This window comes from Parastagonospora nodorum, assembly GCF_000146915.1.
Source record: "Parastagonospora nodorum SN15 chromosome Unknown scaffold_9, whole genome shotgun sequence".
Taxonomy (NCBI): Eukaryota; Fungi; Ascomycota; class Dothideomycetes; order Pleosporales; family Phaeosphaeriaceae; genus Parastagonospora; species Parastagonospora nodorum.
In genome coordinates, this window is record NW_001884557.1 from 1,170,964 (window position 1) to 1,192,452 (window position 21,489).

The 21,489-nt window shown below is 51.9% G+C and overlaps 13 protein-coding genes across 13 annotated transcripts; 6 read left to right on the forward strand and 7 right to left on the reverse strand.

Annotated features, from left to right (window-relative positions):
* SNOG_06607 (hypothetical protein) lies at positions 1-1,008 on the reverse strand (the record flags this gene model as incomplete). Its single annotated transcript, XM_001796921.1, has 1 exon — positions 1-1,008. The coding sequence occupies one exon, from the start codon at positions 1,006-1,008 to the stop codon at positions 1-3; it is 1,008 nt and encodes a 335-aa protein (XP_001796973.1).
* Positions 1,009-4,173: 3,165 nt separating this feature from the next.
* On the reverse strand, positions 4,174-5,663 carry SNOG_06608 (hypothetical protein; the record flags this gene model as incomplete). Its single annotated transcript, XM_001796922.1, has 5 exons — positions 4,174-4,517; positions 4,573-4,609; positions 4,663-5,401; positions 5,452-5,544; positions 5,593-5,663. 5 exons carry the CDS (start codon positions 5,661-5,663, stop codon positions 4,174-4,176), a joined length of 1,284 nt encoding a protein of 427 aa, XP_001796974.1.
* Positions 5,664-6,236: 573 nt separating this feature from the next.
* Positions 6,237-6,442, reverse strand: SNOG_06609 (hypothetical protein; the record flags this gene model as incomplete). Its single annotated transcript, XM_001796923.1, has 2 exons — positions 6,237-6,334; positions 6,373-6,442. The coding sequence occupies 2 exons, from the start codon at positions 6,440-6,442 to the stop codon at positions 6,237-6,239; spliced, it is 168 nt and encodes a 55-aa protein (XP_001796975.1).
* A 62-nt stretch (positions 6,443-6,504) lies between these two features.
* SNOG_06610 (hypothetical protein) lies at positions 6,505-7,870 on the reverse strand (the record flags this gene model as incomplete). Its single annotated transcript, XM_001796924.1, has 2 exons — positions 6,505-7,277; positions 7,330-7,870. 2 exons carry the CDS (start codon positions 7,868-7,870, stop codon positions 6,505-6,507), a joined length of 1,314 nt encoding a protein of 437 aa, XP_001796976.1.
* A 563-nt stretch (positions 7,871-8,433) lies between these two features.
* On the forward strand, positions 8,434-9,414 carry SNOG_06611 (hypothetical protein; the record flags this gene model as incomplete). The annotated part of the gene is made up of 3 exons (XM_001796925.1): positions 8,434-8,529; positions 8,578-8,890; positions 9,014-9,414. 3 exons carry the CDS (start codon positions 8,434-8,436, stop codon positions 9,412-9,414), a joined length of 810 nt encoding a protein of 269 aa, XP_001796977.1.
* Positions 9,415-10,270: 856 nt separating this feature from the next.
* On the forward strand, positions 10,271-10,591 carry SNOG_06612 (hypothetical protein; the record flags this gene model as incomplete). Its single annotated transcript, XM_001796926.1, has 1 exon — positions 10,271-10,591. One exon carries the CDS (start codon positions 10,271-10,273, stop codon positions 10,589-10,591), a length of 321 nt encoding a protein of 106 aa, XP_001796978.1.
* Positions 10,592-10,853: 262 nt separating this feature from the next.
* On the forward strand, positions 10,854-11,961 carry SNOG_06613 (hypothetical protein; the record flags this gene model as incomplete). Its single annotated transcript, XM_001796927.1, has 3 exons — positions 10,854-11,478; positions 11,549-11,580; positions 11,725-11,961. The coding sequence occupies 3 exons, from the start codon at positions 10,854-10,856 to the stop codon at positions 11,959-11,961; spliced, it is 894 nt and encodes a 297-aa protein (XP_001796979.1).
* Positions 11,962-12,948: 987 nt separating this feature from the next.
* Positions 12,949-13,354, forward strand: SNOG_06614 (hypothetical protein; the record flags this gene model as incomplete). The annotated part of the gene is made up of 2 exons (XM_001796928.1): positions 12,949-13,139; positions 13,222-13,354. The coding sequence occupies 2 exons, from the start codon at positions 12,949-12,951 to the stop codon at positions 13,352-13,354; spliced, it is 324 nt and encodes a 107-aa protein (XP_001796980.1).
* Positions 13,355-14,008: 654 nt separating this feature from the next.
* On the reverse strand, positions 14,009-15,538 carry SNOG_06615 (hypothetical protein; the record flags this gene model as incomplete). Its single annotated transcript, XM_001796929.1, has 2 exons — positions 14,009-15,288; positions 15,346-15,538. 2 exons carry the CDS (start codon positions 15,536-15,538, stop codon positions 14,009-14,011), a joined length of 1,473 nt encoding a protein of 490 aa, XP_001796981.1.
* Positions 15,539-16,144: 606 nt separating this feature from the next.
* SNOG_06616 (hypothetical protein) lies at positions 16,145-16,801 on the reverse strand (the record flags this gene model as incomplete). The annotated part of the gene is made up of 3 exons (XM_001796930.1): positions 16,145-16,195; positions 16,241-16,599; positions 16,666-16,801. 3 exons carry the CDS (start codon positions 16,799-16,801, stop codon positions 16,145-16,147), a joined length of 546 nt encoding a protein of 181 aa, XP_001796982.1.
* A 576-nt stretch (positions 16,802-17,377) lies between these two features.
* SNOG_06617 (hypothetical protein) lies at positions 17,378-18,545 on the forward strand (the record flags this gene model as incomplete). Its single annotated transcript, XM_001796931.1, has 2 exons — positions 17,378-17,478; positions 17,534-18,545. The coding sequence occupies 2 exons, from the start codon at positions 17,378-17,380 to the stop codon at positions 18,543-18,545; spliced, it is 1,113 nt and encodes a 370-aa protein (XP_001796983.1).
* A 385-nt stretch (positions 18,546-18,930) lies between these two features.
* SNOG_06618 (hypothetical protein) lies at positions 18,931-20,427 on the reverse strand (the record flags this gene model as incomplete). The annotated part of the gene is made up of 3 exons (XM_001796932.1): positions 18,931-19,499; positions 19,553-19,975; positions 20,190-20,427. The coding sequence occupies 3 exons, from the start codon at positions 20,425-20,427 to the stop codon at positions 18,931-18,933; spliced, it is 1,230 nt and encodes a 409-aa protein (XP_001796984.1).
* On the forward strand, positions 20,147-21,044 carry SNOG_06619 (hypothetical protein; the record flags this gene model as incomplete). The annotated part of the gene is made up of 3 exons (XM_001796933.1): positions 20,147-20,654; positions 20,712-20,850; positions 20,906-21,044. The coding sequence occupies 3 exons, from the start codon at positions 20,147-20,149 to the stop codon at positions 21,042-21,044; spliced, it is 786 nt and encodes a 261-aa protein (XP_001796985.1).
* Positions 21,045-21,489: the final 445 nt, after the last annotated feature.

A 21,489-nucleotide genomic window follows, 5' to 3' on the forward strand; every position in this document is an offset into this window, starting at 1 on the left:
TCAAGTCTTCTGCAGAGAAAGAGGTTTCGACGGCGCCGGAACTGTGTCGCAGAACTTTCTGCAAGTCTGCCGACAGCGTGCAGCGCTTTGCGTGTCGAGATAACGTGCGACTTCGAGAAGAATTTCCACGGGCATGTCCGTCAAGGTCAAGTTGCGCTCTTCCTGCACCACGGGCGTGGAAGTGGAGCTCGCGCTGGCCGTGGCCAACATGTGCTCGAATTCTTTCTGGAGGAGGTCGCGCTCACAAAGGAAAGCATTAGGTTTGTGGAAAACAGGGCTGGTTGAACTTTCCATGGCCTTGCTGGTCATCTTGCGTCTCTGCACGTAGCGCTGACTCATCGTCGGAGAGTGATCCGAGAGTGCACTGCTGGCGGAGTGCTTGCGTCGTCGGTGGACCTCGGCATCTTCTGGCTGCTCTAACCATGCGTCCATTTGCTCGTCAGACATCTCGCTGGGTAGACTCCGCGCACGTGTTTGGAGTGATGAAGGTCGGGTGGTGGTGGGAGTTGACAGACGCGATGAGTTCATGGACATAGTGCTATATGAGCTGTGTAGAGGACGTGTCGCAAAAAGGTCGCTAGCTGAGGCTTCTCGGTTGACCTTCCGTCGGGTCCGTGCGATGTCCTGGTCGTGTGCTCTGGAGTCATTCTCGGTTGGTGTGCTAAGAGGCGACTGCACAAATGACGGCGACGGATTGTTGTCGCCTGCAATGTCGTCGTATAGAATCGCAAATTCGCTTTTGATACGATCAGTCTTTGGCGTCCAGGTAACAGGTGCTAATTTGAAGAAGTCTTTGTGTGATGATGAACTGGTGGATGATCGCGATGGGGCGCGCTCTTCGTCATGGCTGACTTCGTCCAATTTTGGCGACCGCAACTGGAATTTGAGTGCTTCGTGTCGCTCAGTGAGCTTCTGCATGAATGATTTCTTCGTCTTTGGCATTGTGGGGCGGTCCTCCCAGAGTTGGTGATCCATCCCAATCGCTGCCATGATTTCGGCGTCTGACATGGTGGGAATGTAAAGGGTAGAAATGCGGTCGTAAGATGAATGAATGGATGCGGTGTTGTTGTTTATGTTGTGATTACATGTTGTGCGCCGGTAAGATCCATAAGCATGAAACCCAGCAAGCACTGCCGTTTCGTAGAAGACCTTGCCGGGTGGGTCTAAACCGTCGTGCCAATAGTTCCGTCCCCACAGATGGTGGCTGCACAAGGTTCAAACCTGTGTTCGTAAGCCTGGAGCGCGGTCGGAACGGGCGGGGGAAATGAAATCCTCGGAAGTGACATCACTTTAGTGGTCGGATGTCGCTCATCATGCTGACACTCGATTCCGACAGATTGGCCATCTCGACTTCATTCAGCACAATAGATGACCGGGCAGGAGTGCTACAGGATGACAATTTAAAATTGAGCCTGTTTATTTGTGATCTTGTATCACGCCGTTCGCGGGCCCAACATGTGCTACCCTTTGTCCTTGCTTTCTAGTGTTGCACACGGAAGGCTATTGATCGCTAGATTCCCCGCGAGCATCTCGCATTGCAGCGCAGCATACCGAGCGTCATCTGTTCCGGCTCGTCTTTTCTGCTTGATGTCCTTTTCAGGGATCCTGGCATCTAGCCAGGTCTGCCGAAAAAGTATGTCCGTTTTTCAGCTGGTAAGCACAGCGCGAACAGCCAATGACGGGCGTCCGGCCCCAAGAAATGTCCATCGATTTGCTATTCCCGTCGAAACCTGCGCTGCGAAAAGGCGCTATTTAGCTGAGTTAAAGGCTGGTTCCCTGGGGGATTTTCTTTGTTGGATCTGTTTTTGCTTTCTGTTCTTCAAACTTTTCCTTGTTCGTCCACACCCTGTCAAGGTCCAAGCTCCGGATGCACAATCGCTGTCCCGCGGCGTCTTCCATGGTCATGATACCATCAGACTTCCGGTGAAACTCTCTGAGCCCTGCAGCGGCATTTTTCACGATGTGACCGTAGACGACCAGAGGACTATATGCACACGCATATGGAGTTAAGCCTTGGTATTCTGAATCTTCCCCAGGATATCGCCTCGCTCAAAGGCACCGAAGCGTAGGCCCGACTCAACTATCGCTGTCTATCCGCAGGACTCTTTTCTTGATCGAGACATATGTTGCGCTGTTGACACGAGTCGTCCTGCCTTCGTCTGCGTATTTGGCCGAAAGAACCAAGCCCGCAACCGAGATCGATGACAGGATCCGTCACTCCGTCGTGAACAAGACAAAGTCATCGCTCGACAGGGCTGAGCGAATCCCGACCACCAAAATACTTCCGCTTCATTGTTCTCGATGTCAAAAGTAAACACCACAAAGGCGCGCCTTGAGTGAATCCAAAGCATCATCGGCACAGACGAGCCGTAATTCGTCGCCTAAGCAAGGCCTGAGCAATGCAGAGCGCCCGTTGGCCCGTTGATCTCCATGACTGGGGCAGTCCTGGTAGCTGGAAGCGCTAGTAACGGGGATCCATTTAGTGTCAACTCAAACACTGCAGCTGTTGCTGCAAATGGGAATCCCCCGAAAACCTGTATGGGAAAGTGACTTGTAAAACTGTTGCCATCCCGGTCTGAACCTTGTCGTCGATGGTAATTTCGCGCGGAAGCAAACTCGGCTTCCGTCGCTCGCTTGGCCTGAGCTGATGCCCAATGGAAAATCAAGGTTGTTGGAAGCCACCAAATTTCCAACACTTTGTTGGTGGCTGAGGCTGAGCTGAGGTCAATCTGATGTCGGCCGTCTCTGCGATCTGAAACAGCATCAATGCTTCCTTTCCATGGAGCAATCTTGGCGCAAAGAAAACGTCGATTTTGCCAAGTGGAGAGTCGTTGCGTGTACATGCATCGGTGATCTGCCGATGCCGGTGCATGTGAGTGGAACCTCGCTTCAGAGTTTGAGAGAAGAAGAAATTGCAGTTGGATTTTGAGACATCAGTCTGACGCAAGGAAGGACTGGAAATCCGCGCCAGAAAATGCGACGAAATCGAAGTTTTAGAATAACTCATCCTGCAAAGTCAATGTCCATGTTCTAGCTTCCTGGTTGTTTTGGCATTCTTAATTCTTCATCTGTCTTGAGTTTTCATCTCCCGGGTTGTCAATCTCTATTGTTCCGTCGTGTATTGTGGTTTTCGTGACATCGACAGAGTGTGTAACGCCGAACCGCCAGCCTCGTATCAAGAAGTCAGAAAAACCAAAAACCCCATCAGTTTGCAAGGAATCAAGGTGAACGTACCAAACAGACATACAACCACCCATACAGCGACCAGATGAGTCTGGGTATATATAGCTATACTGTATATATTGTAGTGCCACAGTTCTTTTCCAGGGGTGGCAGCGATGTGCTTCCATCATTGAGCTACCGAGTGAAGCCAAGTATACACTCATTGTGGTGACAAAATCAAAAGTGATGCCTTCCGCTGCTCTAGCCATTATCGCAGTGCTCGGATCTGGACTCTGTGTCGGGTCCACTCGTGCAGCACCATCCAACGTCGGCAATTCTGTAACAAGCATCCCGCATCTTGCATGCATAGTCGTTGGTGGATGCGAAGATGAGGAAGGCATCGGAAGAAGATTCAGGTGATGCGCTTGCTGCGCCTTTGAAACAAGACGGCTGTCCCCTTCGACAACACGGAAGTGGAGATGTAAACAGTATCCAATGTTTGCTTTCGAGCAAGGGATCGATGTCCGTGATCAACTCAAGATGTCCACTACCTCTGAATTTTGCGTGGAAAGTCCATCGGCTATCATCGCAGTGGTCGACCAGTATATATGATCGAAGCTTCCAGGTCGCATGATAGGCGTAAAATGTAGCAAGGATGGGGAATACATATATATATATGAATACTCAAACAAAAGAAAGGGCGGTTGATGTATGCGGGCACTCAAAGCAAAACCTCTCTTCGACCTCTAAATACCTTCATACTCCCGCGGCAACGAAGATGACGTGTCACACAGGTGTACAAAAGGAAGTAAACGCGAAAAGATCATCCTGACGGGAACAAAATGGGAAAATCAGCGATGCAACACCATCATTTAATTCGTAACCATCAAATTATGCGCTTTAAGATGCCACATACACATGCACAAAGCGTAACACCACATACCCCTCTCACCCAATATTACACCATCCCATCACAATCACACCGCCCCCTCGCGTTCCTCCCCTCTCCTCCTAAAAGTTCTTACACCACCTAGGAAACTTCCTATCTGAAAGGGGTTGCGGAAACACACCTCCATCCAGCAGCTGAAAGAGATCCCAATCGCCCGCGCTGCCCTCAGTCTTGAAGTTCCAAAAGACCCAACCCATGGTGTTCGCCTCGTACGCGTCGAGTTGCACTTCAATGTAGCGCCGGATGTTGTCCTTCCATTCTTGCGTCCAGGTGGATACAAGCCCGGATTTTCCGGTGCATGTGTCGATGTAGTGGGTGTCGGGGTAGCTGCCGTCATAGCGGTGGCCTGCAGCGAAGCCGTTGACGTGTTTGGCACAGTCGGTGAGGGCGCCGGACCATTCGCCGACTGTGGGTGGGTGTTAGCATTTGTGTGATGAGAGTGTATGAGTGGAAAGACGTACCTATGGTCCACTTGTCGGAGCTATGGAGGTTGTTGGCCTGTGGGACGCGGTTAGCAGAGGTGCTGTGTGAGTTACAATGGGACAACACACGGAATCGCACATGAGGCCAAGATGCTGCTCGACCGAAAATGCTAGAAGGTCCTTGTCGAAGATCTGGTACTCGTGATGATCGACAATCACATTCTGTGCGTTGTTGTCCTGCGGTGTGAGGAAGCCGTTCATCCAGCTCGGGACTTCGAACCCATCGTGGAACATGATGGGCATATCACTGATCTCGCGAAGGTTGTAGTAAGCATCGCGGTAGAAGTTCTTGACCATCTCCTTGTCCAGCTTGAGCAAGAAAGGCTCGTTGAGCGGCTGGATCGAGACGACAACATCCTGCATCGATGGTATAGCATACTTCTCCTCGATAATACGAAGTGCAGCATGAGTGTAGCCAAGACTGTCGGCATCGCCCCAACCAGGAACAGAGGCCCTGTGACCGGAATGATCAAAGCCGTTCTGAGATTTGGGTGCGCCGTGGAGATCGATCACCACCTTCAAGCCAGTCTGTCGCGCCCAGTCGATTGCAGCATCCAGGTACGGGGCGGCACCTTGAGCATACGGTCCCCATGGATTGACGTAGCTCCAGTAGCCCACGGGAATGCGGACCATATTGAAGCCAGCGTTCTTGATCTTCCAAAAGTCGTCAAGCGTCACAAAGCTGTCCCAATGAGGCTTGAGGACATCGGCACAGTTCTGTTGGCCGACCTTCTCACACAGTCCCCACTCATCGACGATGGGCCAGTTGTCCGAGCTATGACTCTCGAAGATGGAAGGTGTAATGAACCTATGGCGGTCAACGACAAGAAGCAAACGTCGGGTGCAAACGCCACTCACGACTCAAGGACCAACCAACCGCCTAGATTGACGCCACGGACCTTGACCTTATTACTGCCCCAATTGAAATCGACACGTCGCTCGTGGAGGTCACTAGAAGAAAATCAGCAACGACGTGGTTGTGATGACAAGCTCACGCACTTTGCGGGTGCTGCGTTCACAAGGGTACTGGTAGCGGCCAATATGGCTGTGAACGAGAGTGGCAGCTGCATTTCGTGAGCTGGATGAGAGAACTCGGATGTTTAGAAAGTTATTAAAAGTCGTGATGTATGTACGACGGTAGACAATCGTCGGTATTGTGTGCTGTGTTATGTGTTGAAGAGAACGACTGTGATGTGAAGAAGGGAGCGTTGAACTGTATTGACATAGATTGTTTTGAGGTACGACTACCCGCACAGCAAATCTGTCGTAGCACTTGCGGTCTGAACTTGCAGGTAGCTGCTGTGTTATGTAAGTTGAGCAATGATTATCGTAGATTCGGAAAGCGCAGGTCGCATGCTCGGATGCGTGCATGGTGGCGTTCTTGCAAATACAAATCTGATCTTGCACCTGTGGTATCTAGATGTAGAGATGTCAAGAGGACGTGCGACTTGGTCTACCAAGGGCGAGATTTGAAGGTTAGGGCATATTCGATTCTTGTATCGACGATACTGATAGGCGACGCCCAAGCAATGCGCGACGGCAAAATCCCAGGCGGCGACTCGAGGGTACATGTCCGACCCGAGTCAATACCGCAACACGACCATGCAGTACATCATCTTACAACGTACTGTGAGACCGAACGATCAAAGTTGGCGATCGGCCTTCGGAATGGAGCGACGATCTCCCGTGACTTGATGCATCTCGCGGTCGCTGCCGATTAGGTCTGCATGTGCTTCTTCAGCTACGAGAAAGAGCAGCAAATGGTACATCCTACCGTACCACGGTACGCAGCTAATTGATAATTGGACCGACGGTGTCGGAACTCCATAACGTGCAGTGGCAGCTGCATTGTTGAGTGCTCGTCGCTACGTCATGTGTGTTGTTGTCGACTTTGTGCCTCCGATGTTATCTTCAATCCCCACCAATGCTCGTTCTCTGTAGGGCATTCGCGACACCATCTGCACCCTGATCCCTTTGCTGAAGATCTTGCACTTCGTACCCGATCTCGATTTTGTTTTTTGGCCTTGCCTTGTTCAAGCCGCCGAGCAATACGCAGGCCTTGCAAACATCCTGACTTGAGAGATATCCGCAGATCTTGCACTGGCCCATAACTTGCTTGGTTGACTTTCGTGGCGTGAAACCCTTCTTTCCCTTTTTACCGGTTGCGAGAGGCATGCCCGCCCCGTTGATCTTCTTAGACGTGATCTCGACTTCGAGATTTTGGTCAGCGGCAGTGTCGTTTTGCGCAAGTTGCTTCTCCATATTCGCCATATCTCCACCAACTGTCCGCCCATTTGCACTACCACAACCACCCTCCTCCTCTTCTGCTACTGGTATGTTGCTGGAGCATGTGCCACCACATCCTTCATCACTGCCAGGCACTAACTTTGCCATGTCTTCGCCGCTTCGAACAACGTCTAGGATGGCGCTAGGTCGCACGCGTTCGAGATTTTTGATGAGGGCCCGCGCGCTGCCACGGAAAGCTTCGGGTGAGTATATACATTCTGTGCTGAAGTAGTCGAGGCTTTTGTGATGGGCGTATAGGACAATCTCCTTCTCGTAGGCGTATTTGAGCGGCTTACTGCGCTTGATGTTTGTATTCGAAGCCGGGTCGCTCGACGCAGACGGCGTTGATGTAATGATTGAAGTGGTCCGCGAGAGGCGAGGAAGGTCGCCACGAAGTACTGCATTAAGTTGTCAGCCCTGGAGTACTCCATGACTCATGGTGTTGCCTACAGTTCATCAAAACCGTCTCCGCAACATCGTCGGCGTTATGTCCCGTGACAACATGCTTCACGCCCAATCTTGCAGCTCCTCGGTCCAGTGCTTGCCGTCTAAAGACGCCACAGTACGTGCAGTTTCCTTTCTTTCCGACCTGCTCCACGACTTGGTCCATAGTCCAGCCGTACAGCTCGTCGTATCCCAGGATGGTCAGATCCATGCCATATTGTTCCGCGTTCCTCTTCACCGTCTCCAGACTGTCGTCTCTGTAGCCCTTGATGCCCTCGTCGATGGACAGTAATACGAGGTCCAGACCATAATCATACCGCTCATTCAGCGTCTTCAAGACACTGGCCAATACGGTGCTGTCTTTGCCGCCCGACGCGCCTATCGCGATTCTCTCGCCGCGCGTGAAGAGCGCATTCGTGGTGATGGTGTGGTGAATCTCGGTCTCAAAGACGGTGATGAAGCACGCTTTGCAGAGCTTGGAGTGATCTTTCGGTCGCAGAATGAGTGCGCGATTCGTGTGGCACAGTGCGCACGGCGAAGGGGGCATACTTGCGTGGGGCGAGTGGTGAGTCGCAGAGCGTTGCGGGGAGTTTTTGAGAAATCTATGTGCGAGTCATTTCTGGAGGGCGCGCGAGTCATGTTCGTATTTGCCCCTCCTTCCGTCCTGCCACTCCCTTGCCCAGGTATTTCCGCATGTCATCGAGGCATTACTAACAAACGCAAGCTCTTCCATTGGATCAATTTAGCTGGGCCGAAGCGACGCATCAAAGGCCAACATGGGCGGTTAACTATAATACCATTCTTTTTTGCTCAAACGGCTGTCACCAAATGCGAGGGAGCAGTTGGCTGCCGCAAATACTGAGTCTACAAGTGTGATGATCATTATCGAACTACCCGCTGGACTTTAATACCAGTCTGCCAAAGGGCCTATTGAGAAGCTCTGAACAGTAAACTTCATGCTACTGGCGGCAACGCGATCTCACCTGCATCTCTAGCATATGACTCCGATCGCTGACATATCCCGCTCGTTCTCATCGCCCACATATCCATACATCTGTCTGATATTTTGCAAACACCAATTCTACTATCGCAGCACTAATCAGTCCCACCATGACATTGGCAACTCCCAATCACATCGTCCGTCCCGCAAAGGACCTCGACGAAGTCCAAGACCTATACTGGCCTCTAATGCAAGAGCTCGGCTGGGTCCGTCAACATCTCAGCTAAACCAAAACTATTCTAACTCACTCGTAGAACCGCGCAAAAGAAGACTGCAAAACCCACTACACCGTCTCCAAGTCCTGGCTCCTAATTTTCCCCGAATCATGCAAACCACCCCAAGGAATGCTGCTTCCACTCATCTACCCCAACAAAACTGCCTGGGTCGCTTTCTTCATCATGAACGCCGCCTATCGTGGAAAGGGATTAGGAGCTGCTTTATGGCGAGAAATGGAAACACTCGTATCAGCTGCTCAATGCTCGTTCATCGGTCTCGACGCTGTACCTGAGCAAGTCCAGACATATACGCGCCGTGGCTTCGTCGACTGTGCCAGAGTCCCGTTGATGAGTCGGAACTCACTCGTGGAAAAGCCTCTTGAAATTAAATGAGGTTACGAAGATGCTGTAGAGCTACAGGACCTGCGTCACGTCGACCCGGTATATCTCACGCAGCTAGATCTCGAACATACAGGTCTCGACCGCAGAGCTTATTGGGCTGCAGACGTACTTCCCGCTCGCCGTGACGCGTTTGGCTACACCATCGTCGAAGACGGGGAACTCACAGGCTTGATCTACGCACGCCGGTGTCCGGATGGAGTCAGGATCGGGCCGTTGTACGCGGCAACGTATGTGCAGGCACGACAGCTGCTGCATAAATTGATGAATGACTACGCGAGAATGGAAGGCACTTTCGCTGCTGAAATATTTGGAACGAATGTAGAAGGCAGGAAATTGTTTGAAGAATTGGGTTGGGAGTATGCGGGTGTGAGTTATCATCGCATGTGGAAGGATGGTAATGTGCCAGAGGAGCAGAAGGAGGGAAGCATGGGAGCGACGGGGATGTATGCGACTTTTGATGCTGCTTCAGGGTAAGTGACTTACAGGAGCCACTGGTGTCTTCGCGGATGGCAGGCGGTCGAGATCGATTTTCGAAGAAGCCGACTGATGTATCACGCCTGTTGGAGGTGCACAGTTCTTGGGGTGTGGTTGCTTTGCATTTTTGAATATCCCGTGCAAGGTCCTACATCCGCCATCTCAAGCACACTAGAAAGATCTTGTATAACTTCTTGTAGAATCGCAAAATCCATTCGCGATGTTGAGAAAGTCTGCATACACTGGAATGACTCTTGGGCCTGAGTAGTACGGGTGACAGGTTTGTATACTGGTATATAAGTGTATACTTTCACGTACACCAGCACATACGACCATAGGATACTGGATGCTAGGCTTCCCGTCCGCTCAGCCATATATAAGCAGTATACCGGCGGATTAGTAGTCAGGTGGGTGACCACTGGCGAATCCCCGCTGTTGTATGTTTTTGTGTTTTTTGCAGTCCAGGGAAGTACGCTGATTGCGACGATCTTTCTTTTTGCATTTGCTGTAGCACTAACTAGACATTAGTAAGTTACTTACTACATCTCGCTGCTCAAAGACCATCGCCAAGATCTACTCACGGACCATCACATGATTTAGGGGCATACAATCGGGTTACAGATCACGCACTGCCCAAACTTCAATGAAGCTCTATACACTCCAGTTTTTTTATATCTTGCATAACCTCTCCATCCATGATGCCGTGCACATACGCATCTCCGACAACAGTGTAGTATCCTGTTTGGGGCCTAAGTATGATCGGAACATGTCCGCCAGTGAATACAGCGACGACATCCCCTACGTTCGCGTTCGCCGGAATTAGACCTATACTTCCTCGTTTTGTAGCCATGCCAATATGGCTGAAGCAATTGTATTCGCACTCTCTTCTCAAGCGACTGACCCTCGCGACAGGGTCTACGGAGTGTTGGGCTTGGTTGAATTACCCACATGGGGTGAGGCTCTGAGACTTGACTATGACTTGTCTGCTTGCCCAGTTTATCAACAAGCTACTAGTTGTATCTCGCTACAATATGCCCTGCCTTCGCCTTCCAGGCCAAAGACTGGTACTCCGCCGAAGAAAAGTCCAAGGGACTACCATGTTCCCAAGCGTTGTGACAGGAAGAAGTGTGGGTCGCTCCGCGAAATGAACTTCGCTGCTGGCATGGCGACGCGATGATGAACACATTGAGTCCGAAGACTTCGAAGAGGCGCCTAGTAAGAAGCACCGAAGAGTTCTGAGAGTAGATAGTCGTTGAGAGCAGCAAACTGCCTGCGCAAGATAGTGGCCACAATAACTATGATAATGAGGCTCAAACGTAAGAGACCTGTGTACTTCTCAAGTGTAATTTCTTTTGTCTTTTTCATTTATGAAACCTGGAACGATCAAAGATTGTATTCATGATTCTACTCTAACACGAAAATCCACAGTCTCCATCCCTATGACCGCCATCATACTTTCCAAAATTGCAGTGATGTTCCTGATCGTTGCTTCCCCAGCTCTGGCCATTGTAAGACATGTACACGGCATCGCCATCAACATCCGGTGCCTTGATTCCAAACGTCATTGGCAATCTACTTCCAAACTGTTTAGTTTGCCCACTAGGTATACCGGCAAGTTCATAGTCCCCAACAACTTCTTGGTCTCCGTCAAACAACTCGACGTCGAAGCGATAGACCGATGTGTCGATGCCCTCTCCTTGATTCTTCTGGTACTGCCGAATGTGTACGCCGCACCAGCCACCGTGGTAGGAAGCGCAGTTGGATTTGGAGACGTCTTTGGAGCTTACACACTCCATGCGCTCTTTATACGGTGGCTTGAGGCCACAAACTTCACCGAGACAATTGTCTGTATCCACGAAATTCAGACAGCATTTGTCCGGGATAATGCTGCGGCAAGCAAAAGTGATATGGATCACGACTCCATGTGTATGAACTGGGTCTGCATCTCCGACGAGCGTTGCACCAAGGGTGGTGGCAACGTCATTGGCGGTGCGACGCTGGGCTCGTTGAGAGGTCAATTGAAAGCCGCTGCTACTGAATTCTACCTTCTCGCACTACATCAACGTTAGCCAAAATTTTCTCGACTCATCTCATGCCACATACCTTCAAATCCCAGCTGATGTAGTGCTGGTAGCCTGCGGACGGGTTTTCTGGTCCCAAGTCGTGGTACGTCTTGTGATGAGTAGTGATCAGATAGTTGCTAGATCCAAATGGTCCGCGCTTGTCAAGTATTTGTGGAAGCACTGCCGAAGAAGAGTCTTCGTGCCTCGCCTGTATTTGAGCCTCAAGATTAATTTTGAGTTCATTTAGCTCCCGCTTGGATTTGGTAATGTCGGCAAACGAGAGTTCACTAGTGAGGAGGCACTCCCCGAGGTCGGAATGGCAGTCAACCCTGGCGACATTGGGGTGCTTAGCAAACGCAGCCTTTGGATCGCGCCGAATGTAGGATCCATGTGGGGTCTCAAGCCAGCGAGTATAGAGCTGGAAGCTTGGGTGGGCTTCATGAGCAGAGAACTCTCCCGCGATGATGTCTCGAATGGGGATTGAAAGAACCGAGCTTTCCATAGGGGCAGCCCATACCGAATGCACATGGAGAAGTGCGATGAAAAGAGAAGACAACATTTCGTTTATCGAACGATGCTGTGTGCTTGAGTCGGTAGCAAATGCTGGGGGTTTGATTGCACTTTTGAAGGACCTCTTGGACCTACATTTATACCTGATGCGCTGCTCAGGCTCGCTGGTCGCCTAAGAAACAAGAGTTGGCCTAACGATATCTTGATGGTTCCAAGACTTGGGGTGGACCTGTGCTAGTTCCGCTATAGCTTCCCAAATGACCGTGTTTAGGCCGCCGTGGGCTGCCTTAAGGAGCGCCTAGGACATGGAACGCTCTGCGCGCCATGGATCTACTTTTGTAAGAAGGGCCATTTCTACTAGCGTAACCGCATCTCCAGTTTTCATAACAAGCAGTAAGCCTTATCTAGATAGCGTTACGGAGCATGTGAGCGTGACGGTGTTGAAGTGCTTCGTGAGCCCCGCATTAGGCGTCCTGACCTCAAAGGGCATTCAGAACGCCTAACTTAGGGCTCACGAGGAAGTATAGAACATCTCACGGGTTCGGAAGAGGCTGATTGGATAGTTCATTCTGTACCCTACACATGTTGAATTGCAGCCTTTTCAGCAGGTATCGACCGGCCGATCTAGCAGCTATGGAGGAGTGCATATTCTCTTTGGATGGAACACATCCTCTTACTAACTCTATCAACCACGTTTGCAAGGCGGTCAAGATTGAAAGCCCTGCGATTATTCGGAGGGCGGTTTAGATGAAGGACCCGCAAGTATTGCCCCCGCATCTACTACACGTGATGGGATGATGAAGTTAGCAGCAAAGGTATACTAAACAGCCTTCGGCTCAAGGCCTAGGACCTCACCAACAAGGGTTTTTTTTAGCAATCTACCCATTGGATTAATTTACCTTTCCACCGACTGCGGGTTAATGCCTGGCTACCCTGACGAGGAGGAGATAGTCAAACAATAATGGCAGCAATCATCTTCGTTTTCATCTTCTCACTGAAAGCAGGCCTACAGAGCCATCAGGAAAGCGTTCTACAACCCGCTCACCATCCGCCGCACAAACTTCGACTTGAAGTAAATTACCTCCCACTTCCTGTGCTTCCAATACTCATGGCTGAAGAATTTGCAACTCGCGCGGCATTCATCCACATCAGGTAGGCGAAAGCTCTCCGCTACGTATTTCAGCGTCTTAGTGATGAGGCAGTGAGATTGCACGAATTTATATTGCATAGGGAGCGAGGATTTAGATGCGCTAGGTGAGGCCGGATTCTGTGTGGGCGTGAAGCAGGAACAGGTTGAAGGTAATTTGGGCGAGGAGGTTCGTGGCGGAAAGGGTGGTTATGACTTCCTGGCGAGCTGTGGTAGTTGATCTGAAGGTGCGGTTTGGGGAGTCGAAGAAGGGGTATATCAGTGAGGCGATGTAGTGGGTGTAGGATTGATGCGGGCGGGAGAAAGAGGTAAGTCTCTTTCATTGCAGTGGTTGGATTGAGAACTGGGTTGTGTTAGTTCTTGTAATTCTTGTGGGTGGGATGAAGGGAGAGGTGAGAGACGGTTAAGCGCAATCACATCGGCAAGGTGTTCTTTTGGAAGACCGGGAAGCTCATCAAACCAGATCTTGGTATCCCGCACGGAGACACTCTCTTTATTCGATTCAGCGTGGATAGAATCACGACGGTTGTTGAAAGGCATCGTACAAATTCAATTGAGGGAGACGTTCGAAGTCGAAATGCTTAAAAGAGGCAGGATTAGAGGCTGTAAAGCCTGTGAGGATACCTGAGAAGTACATGTTTTATGTAGTAACAGTAAATGCACACTGCTTATGACCAGCTTTACTTGATCCACTCCCACAATGCAGTGTTTGGCTGTATTCTGTCTAGAAGAGATTGGTACTGGAGTATTCTTGACAGTATTCTGATTGCAGACGAACACGGCTACTTTTGTTCTGGTGCATAGCGTTGATACTTCTGAACATCCAGGAATTTGCATCGATTAACCCAGATCTTGTCCTTTTGACTCAAACCCCCTAAAGACGTCCCTGGTTGTATCCGCGATACTCAGCTTCGTCATCATCGTCTCTTCCGTCGTTATCACTCGTCGCAGCATCCTCGCCTTCGTCAAAAATCATGCCATGCAGACCTTCTCGTTCGCCCCCAATCAGCGGCGCTCGCTCGCCCTCATGTCTCGAAAAGTGACCACCGACACTTATCGCCAAAGTGCTGAGACCGTGGAACAATGTACTTCCAAGGACAATGAAGCACACAATTGGCCAAACCAGGGTGACAGCTCTTTGTTTCTTCGGGTCCATATCCGCTGGAGGATGCGGTAGGGGCAGCGAGGTCTCGGTTTCGAGCTGAGCACGTGCTTCGATGGCGAGGAAGATAGCGCCTACGCCCATGGGTCCAAAGTGTCCGACGAACATGGCTTCCGTCGCTGTTCGGACGGCGGGCAGGAACTTGAGCTTGTACAAGCCAAATACAACTGGTATGCGTCGGAAGGCGAGGACGAGAACTAGCAATCCAACCAGGCGTCCTGGTGTTATGAGATCGAGCTGATTGAAGCTTTCCCAGGGGATCATCGCGCCAAAGAAGACGAAGAAGGCGGAGTTGATCATCAAATCAATGATGACTGGCAGACGAGTCTCGGCGGTTGGCGAGTTGCCACGGTGGGAGAAGCCACAGCCAGCGCAGAACGCGACGAGAAAATCGTCGACTCCTAAAAGCGATGCAAGCCCGATCGAGAAAACAGCGAGGAGAAGGTAGAAGGCTAGGTAGGATGCTCTGCCCATCATGTCACGCTTGTGGGAAAACACGAACAGCGCATTGAACAAGTAGCCCAAGACCGTACCAAGAGTGATACCGAGCGCACACTGGTAGAGAACGGTAATGAGGAACCACTCCTTGAGGACGCCACCAGCTGTGCTCTTGTTGATGAGATTGAGACCAATGTAGAGAAACGGGAACGAGACTCCATCGTTGCACCCACTTTCCGCGCTCAGCAGATCCCGGATGCGCTTTGGAACTCGAGTGCTGAATTGGCTGTTTGAAAGCACGGAAGCAGCAAGAACAGGATCTGTGGGCGTGAGGCATGCCGATATGGTTAATGCGGTCGCAACGTCAGTTTTGAAGATGGCTACGATGAAGCCGGCGCAGATCAGCCATCCTGCCGCCATAACCGGGCCCAAGAGCACAAGCAATGCGCGCCACTTTTGCGTAAAGTAGCCATCAGGCAGCTCGAGACCAACAGCGAAACATTGAATGCCTACGATGAGGCGGGTGATTTCCTGGACAATCTCGTCGTTGAAGCCTGCGACCACACACAGTTAGCGCTAGAGTTTTTTCTCCTCTGGTATAGACTACCCACCCCATTCGTACGGCCTGATCAGATTCAATGCGCGTGGTCCAGTAATGATACCAAAGACGGTGGCAAGCGGTGGCTCTGAGAGATGCAGCCGGTTCCGTATCAACAGCGAGAAGAGCGCGTAGAGGATAAGGAATCCTGTGACTGTCAAGTATGTGACATGCGGACCCGTGGGCTCGAGTTGTTTCCAAGCCATTTCGAAATGTTGAAAACAAAGTCGCAATGTTGGTCGTGTCTGAGAGCGTGTAGGCGCTGAGGTATTTACCAGTTTAGCGTGACGTCGTGCGCGTGAGCACGGCTTGAATGCGCCGTTTGAAGTCTAAGGTGGAAATTCAACTAGCAGACATTGTGTGAGGGATTTTTTGAAAGGCAAAAGAGTGGGATCACCGCATGTGAGAGTCGTTGATCTCAAGAAGTTTGGAATATTCAATGACGGAATGGCGCTAAGCCGTTTTAGGGCAGATCGACCACATGATTGGACGTCTGTAAACATAGCGTGCCATAGTGGCATGTAAAGTAGGACATGGTGCTTCATGATTCTTGTGTGCTGTTGCAAACTGTACATGATGACAGATATATCACTGGCGAGGATTAGGTAAATACACGTGACTACGCGTGGATGATATTCCACGCTTTTAATGGCATTGGTGAGGCATCCTGCTCTTGTTTATGACTGGCCCTGAACGCCATTCCCGCTCAGCAATGCACCCAGTAAGCGGATCCCCGAACGCGGCTGGGTTGACTAAAAATACAAGCGTTATTACAACCGATCCAAAGAATGCAGATATGAAATGAGTCTTGACTACGCGTCGTCTGGTGGCGAGCTGAAGATGGAGAATCGTATCCTGTGTAGCTGGAGGGGGTTAGTATATGACATGTAGTATTACAAGAGACATACCGAGGGCAGCTTGGGAACGACAACGGCAAGAGTTGCTAAGCAGTTCACAACGAAATACGTCGAGTCGTAGTGCGTGTAATGTGTGCTAACCAGGAACAGCACAATTGGCACGCTGAGCAAGAACTTCTTCGCTGGCGTGTACTGGTCTCCGTTGTCAATCTGCTCCCACATGTTGAGGTTGTCAAAGGCTCCGGCATTGAAGTCGAAAGGGACACCGCGCACGTAGTGGAACATGAGGTAGGAGCCCGCCATGTACGAGAGGTTGACCAGGGTCCACGATGTTTCTTGCGACATGCCGGGCATGATGTCAAACAGGATCTTGCCGAGGAAGATGAGGACGATGTGGATGGCCCACGCGCCTGGAGGTATCGGTCAGCCCTTGTTCCATGCGTGTTCTATTGCCTCGGTATTGGAGGAGTGCTCACCCTTTGCATTCACCCATTCGGCATTTAGGTTGGGCAGGGCGGACTGGTCGCTGAGCTGCTCCAACGACTCGGGCGGCTCCTTGTAGACAAGACTACTGCTACGTCGCCGCCGAGCCTCCTTTGCTTCCAGGGACATGGTGCTGCCAGACGGGGTGCGCAGCGGGTGGGGCCGCGGATCGCCAGCGAAACTGAGGCCGGACGTGCGGTTGAGGAGTATGGGTGACAGTTTGGCGGTTGAGCTGGGGAGTCGGCAGGCGCTGGTATGGATGAGGCCTGCGGCCAGAGAGGATAGCGGGTGACGGGACCAGAGGCGCACGCTGCAATGAGCGATGCGTGTTCAGTAAAGTCGAGCAGGAGCAGCTAGCGGCGTGGCGGCCCTTTCAGGGTCTTACTGTGTACGCAACACTTCCGGCCTATCCGCGCTGCAGCGATGGAGCGAACGGCGAAGAATATGAGGCTGGTGATGTTTTCCAAGCGGGCGTTGGGGGCAGAGAGGCGCGCGTGTTGTTTGCAGAGAAAGGAGGGCGGTGAATTCCAGGAGTGGCAGGCGGCGACGGAGTGCAAGCGCAGGTGATGGTCGAAAGACTTCCCGCACAGGCCGCGTTCCGAGCGTCGACCATGAATCCATCGCGACTCCAACGCCTAGAACGTCAGGACACGCCCGCTACCCGTTCTCACTCCTCCACCCCACGACTCCCACACCATCACCACCATGGCCTCAGAAGCACCCCCGCCGTCAGAGGCGCCCGTCCCAAGCATACAGACGACCGAAGCCGATGCGACACCACAGCAGCCCGTCAAGCGCTCATGGAGGTAGGCGCGTCGCTATACCCTCAACATCACATCGCATCACGTGCTGACAAGACAGGCGCAAGTACCGCAAGATGCGCGTCAAGTTTGACCAGGCCATCACCACCAGCAACCGCCTCATCACCGACGAATGGAAGGCCATGGGCACCGCGCGCCGTCTGGCCGAGGGCAACGACCAGCTGCTCGACGCCCTCCTCGACATCAACGAGCAGACACGTGCCCCGGCCCGTCTGCGCTTCAACCTTGATCCGCCCGGTACGGTCGTGCCTGCCGTAGCTGGCCCAGACCCTGAAGCCATTCGGCAACAGCTGCACGAGCTGCGGGAAGCTGCGTCCAGCGGAGCTATCACGCAGGAGGAGTACATCGCCCGCGCCGAGCTTCTGCACAACTCGCAGGCGATACGGCAGACCCTCAAGTCGCTTGCAGACCTCGAATCACGTGTGGCGCACTCCACCCGCGAAGACTTGCCCGACCACCCTCTCGACGGCCTGGACCTCTCCGAGAATGCGCCTGGCTACATGTCACCGTCGCACGAAGAAGAATACCTCGCCGCCCTCGACCAAGTCCTTGCGCAGCCCGACTTCGACCCATCGATGCAAGAAGGCCGTCCAATACGCACGGCTGCGTGCCATCCGCCGCTGTCGGAGAAGGACCTGACTATACGCAACCCTGACAGTGTCTACAACTGGCTGCGCAAACACCAACCACAGGTCTTTCTGCAAGACAAGGACGCCGCGCACCATGAGAACATGTCCGAGAAGTCAGCACCAAAAGCAAGTGCAAGCAGTCGGAAGAGCATCAAGCGGGAGTCTGCTGTTGGCGGAGGCACACCCGCACCGCGCGAAAACGACGATGAGGACTCTGTTGCTGGCGAGACGGGCGCAAAGGGACGCCGGAAAACTACAGGAGGTGGCGAGGACGACACAGCATACCGACCCAAGGGTGGAAGCAGTCGGCCCGCGAAGCGCAAGCGTGAAGACGGCGACACGCCGGTTGCTAAGAGCAAGAAGAAGAGTCGTGCGAGCACTGGGGCCGCTGTCAGTGCAGCGAAGAACAACAACGAGACCTGAAGCTGTTTGCATTTGAATGCCCTGGATTCGGCTTCGTCTTCTGGGACGGTATTTGCAGCTCTTGTGCTCTACAAAGACAACGTTGACAGGATGCAAGTAGCTCCTGATGTATTAGTATTTCCTTCCACATGGCAAAAGGCGTTGGGCGCTGGATTTGGGTAGATAAGGATACCCCCATGAGATACAACAACAAAGCTTCATGAATCAACCAATCAATCAATCAATCAATCAATCAATCAATCAATCAATCAATCAATCAATCAATCAATCAATCAATCAATCAATCAATCAATCAATCAATCAATCAATCAATCAATCAATCAATCAATCAATCAATCAATCAATCCATACAAACTGAATACTACACATGGTATTTCTCCCACTACTACCTCAATTCCTTCCCCCTCGCCCCACCCACCATAACCGTCTCCGGCGCCTCCGCCTGCTCACTAATAAACGGCAAACTCGTCTCAATCACCAGTTTCCCATCAATCATCTGCCCATTATTCAACCGCTGATCATCCATCCTCGCCTGCTCTACGCGCTTGTTCTCCAGAAACTGCTTCCTCGCCGCCGTCAACACCCACTCCTTGGGGAACTCGGTCCTCTTCTTCGGCCGATGGTGTCTAAAGTCAAACGGCACGTCTTCGAAATCGTCAGTCATGTCTTTGGCCTCTTTGAGCAGCGCCTCAATGCTTTCGCCTAGAAAGCGCTTGTTCTGCGCCTGCGTGTCGAATTTCTCGCACGACAGCTTGACGACTGACGTGCCTGGGTTGTAGCGGGGGCCCGCGAGTTTGATCAGCTTGGAGACGGATTTCGGGGGGAGGGACAGGTCGGTGGGGTCGAATTCGACGACGACTTTGTTGGCGGCGGGGTGCGGCTCGTTGAGGTAGGATGTGTAGCGGAAGCGGAAGGGGGTAGTGTGGGTGGGGGGTGTGAATGGTTTGGCGAGTTCTATGATTCCACATTAGCATTTGGTTCCATTTCCCTCAAAGCGAAGTACGCACGATTCAACAACGGCATTTCCCACGCAACAAGCCGATTGTAATGCCTCAACTGTCTATGCTTGGCCAATTCTCCATGGCCATGGCTCGTCAAATCATCGCCGAAGTAATCCTCGTCCACGCCCATGCTTTCCTCGCCCTCAGCCCAGAACCCAGCCGCGACCTTGCGCTTGTCGTCTTCTTCAATCATGAAGTCTTCGTCTTTCTCGAGGTTGAAGCCCGTGGCGAAGGGGATGCCGCGTTGACCTTTTCGAATGGCTTCGGACGCCACAGCTGGGTCGAGGGCTTTGAGGTCGGATACGAGGCGCGCGAGTTGCGCAGCGGCGATTTGCTCTTCGGTCTGTTTCGGCGGCGCATCATTGGCTCCTGCATCTTTTTCGTCTGGCGATGTCGTGGTGGCGGGGTTGTTCGAGCCAGGCTTCACGGCTTCATCAAGGCGGCGTTGAGGCGTTGACGATATCGAGCGCGCATTGTGTTTTGGCGATGCTCGGCAGCGTATTCTTGAGGGGCATTGTCGTGATTGCAGCAGCAACCGCCGTGGTAATGAAGCCATTGCTGTGTGGATGGGTCGAATAGTGGTGTCGTTAACTTTTCGTGATGTTCCCGTTGATGCTTGGCGTTGATGGAGGAAATGACGGACCAATGGGAGACGGAGAGGGTCCGACCTCCGCCTTGCAGCTCACCACCACCATCTTGAGATCACACTTCCAAGCACTCTTGGATATTTTGAGAGACGCAAATTTAGCCTTTGTGATGTCTCCAGTTCCTCCCGCAGATGAATCGGATTCTTGGAAATGGACACCAGACTCGAAACTCTGCTTCGTCACTACGGGCGCTACAGCACCCTTCACAGCACTCATTGAATCCGTCCTGAGCATACCGACAATAGAAACCTTACTTGCAGATGGCTACACACATCTCCTCGTCCAATATGGCTCTGCAAAAGACGTCTTCACTAAATCCTCTCACGCCGCACATGCCCATCTCAAGCAAGCCGGGCACGAAGCCCGCCTAGTGATCGATGGCATTGATTTCAGCCCCGAAGGCCTGCAAAATCAATTCAAACTCGTGCAGCAATCGAAAGGACTCGTCATATCTCATGCTGGTATTTACTTGAGTTCCATCATGTGCTTTTGATAAGGAGGTAATTGACTTCCCCCAGGCTCCGGCTCCATCCTCGAAGCCCTCCGCTACCAAATCCCCCTAATCGTCGTGCCCAACACCGCACTACTCGACAATCACCAAGAAGAACTCGCCGTCGCTATGGAGCGCTCGAATTATTTGATACGCGGGGACGTTGGGTAAGATGCCTACCCCCTTCCAACATCAGAGCACGCAAGTAACGAGAATATGAAGGGATTTAACACCAGCGATTCAAAAGTCGAACGACTTCCGAGTGAAGATGGCGCAGTTTCCACCGGTTACGAGTGGGAAGCATAGGGAGACTAAGAGCTTTGCTGCGATTATGGATGATACGGTGGGGTTTCTGGATTGAGCTGACTGAAAAAGCGTGTCGTAAGATGACGACGGGGATGATCACTTGAGGAGATGGTAGCATATGCCTGTTTGAGTGGCACCTGGATCCGGGCAACGGCTCGCGAGAGTGAGGCGTCAGGTGTGAGTACGTGTCTGAGTGGGTGTGGCGGCATGACGATGGAGCAGGTGCTATCAGAAACTCCCACACATAGGGCTGAGTCACGCAGTAGGCTAGGAGGGCACCGTGTGTGCGCAAGAGGAACAGACTCAAAGAAGGTCTATAGAGAGTAAGCCTCACGAGCTCGATGTTAAACTTTGTGGTATGGAATACAGTCAAGAAGCACGATCTTGATTAGAAATTAGAAACCATGTTGTAGCATTAACACTCTATGACATTTCTAGGTGATCGGAAGTGTCCGAAGAATGAACGCCGGGCGCTGGAAGTGATCGGAATCATCCCATCG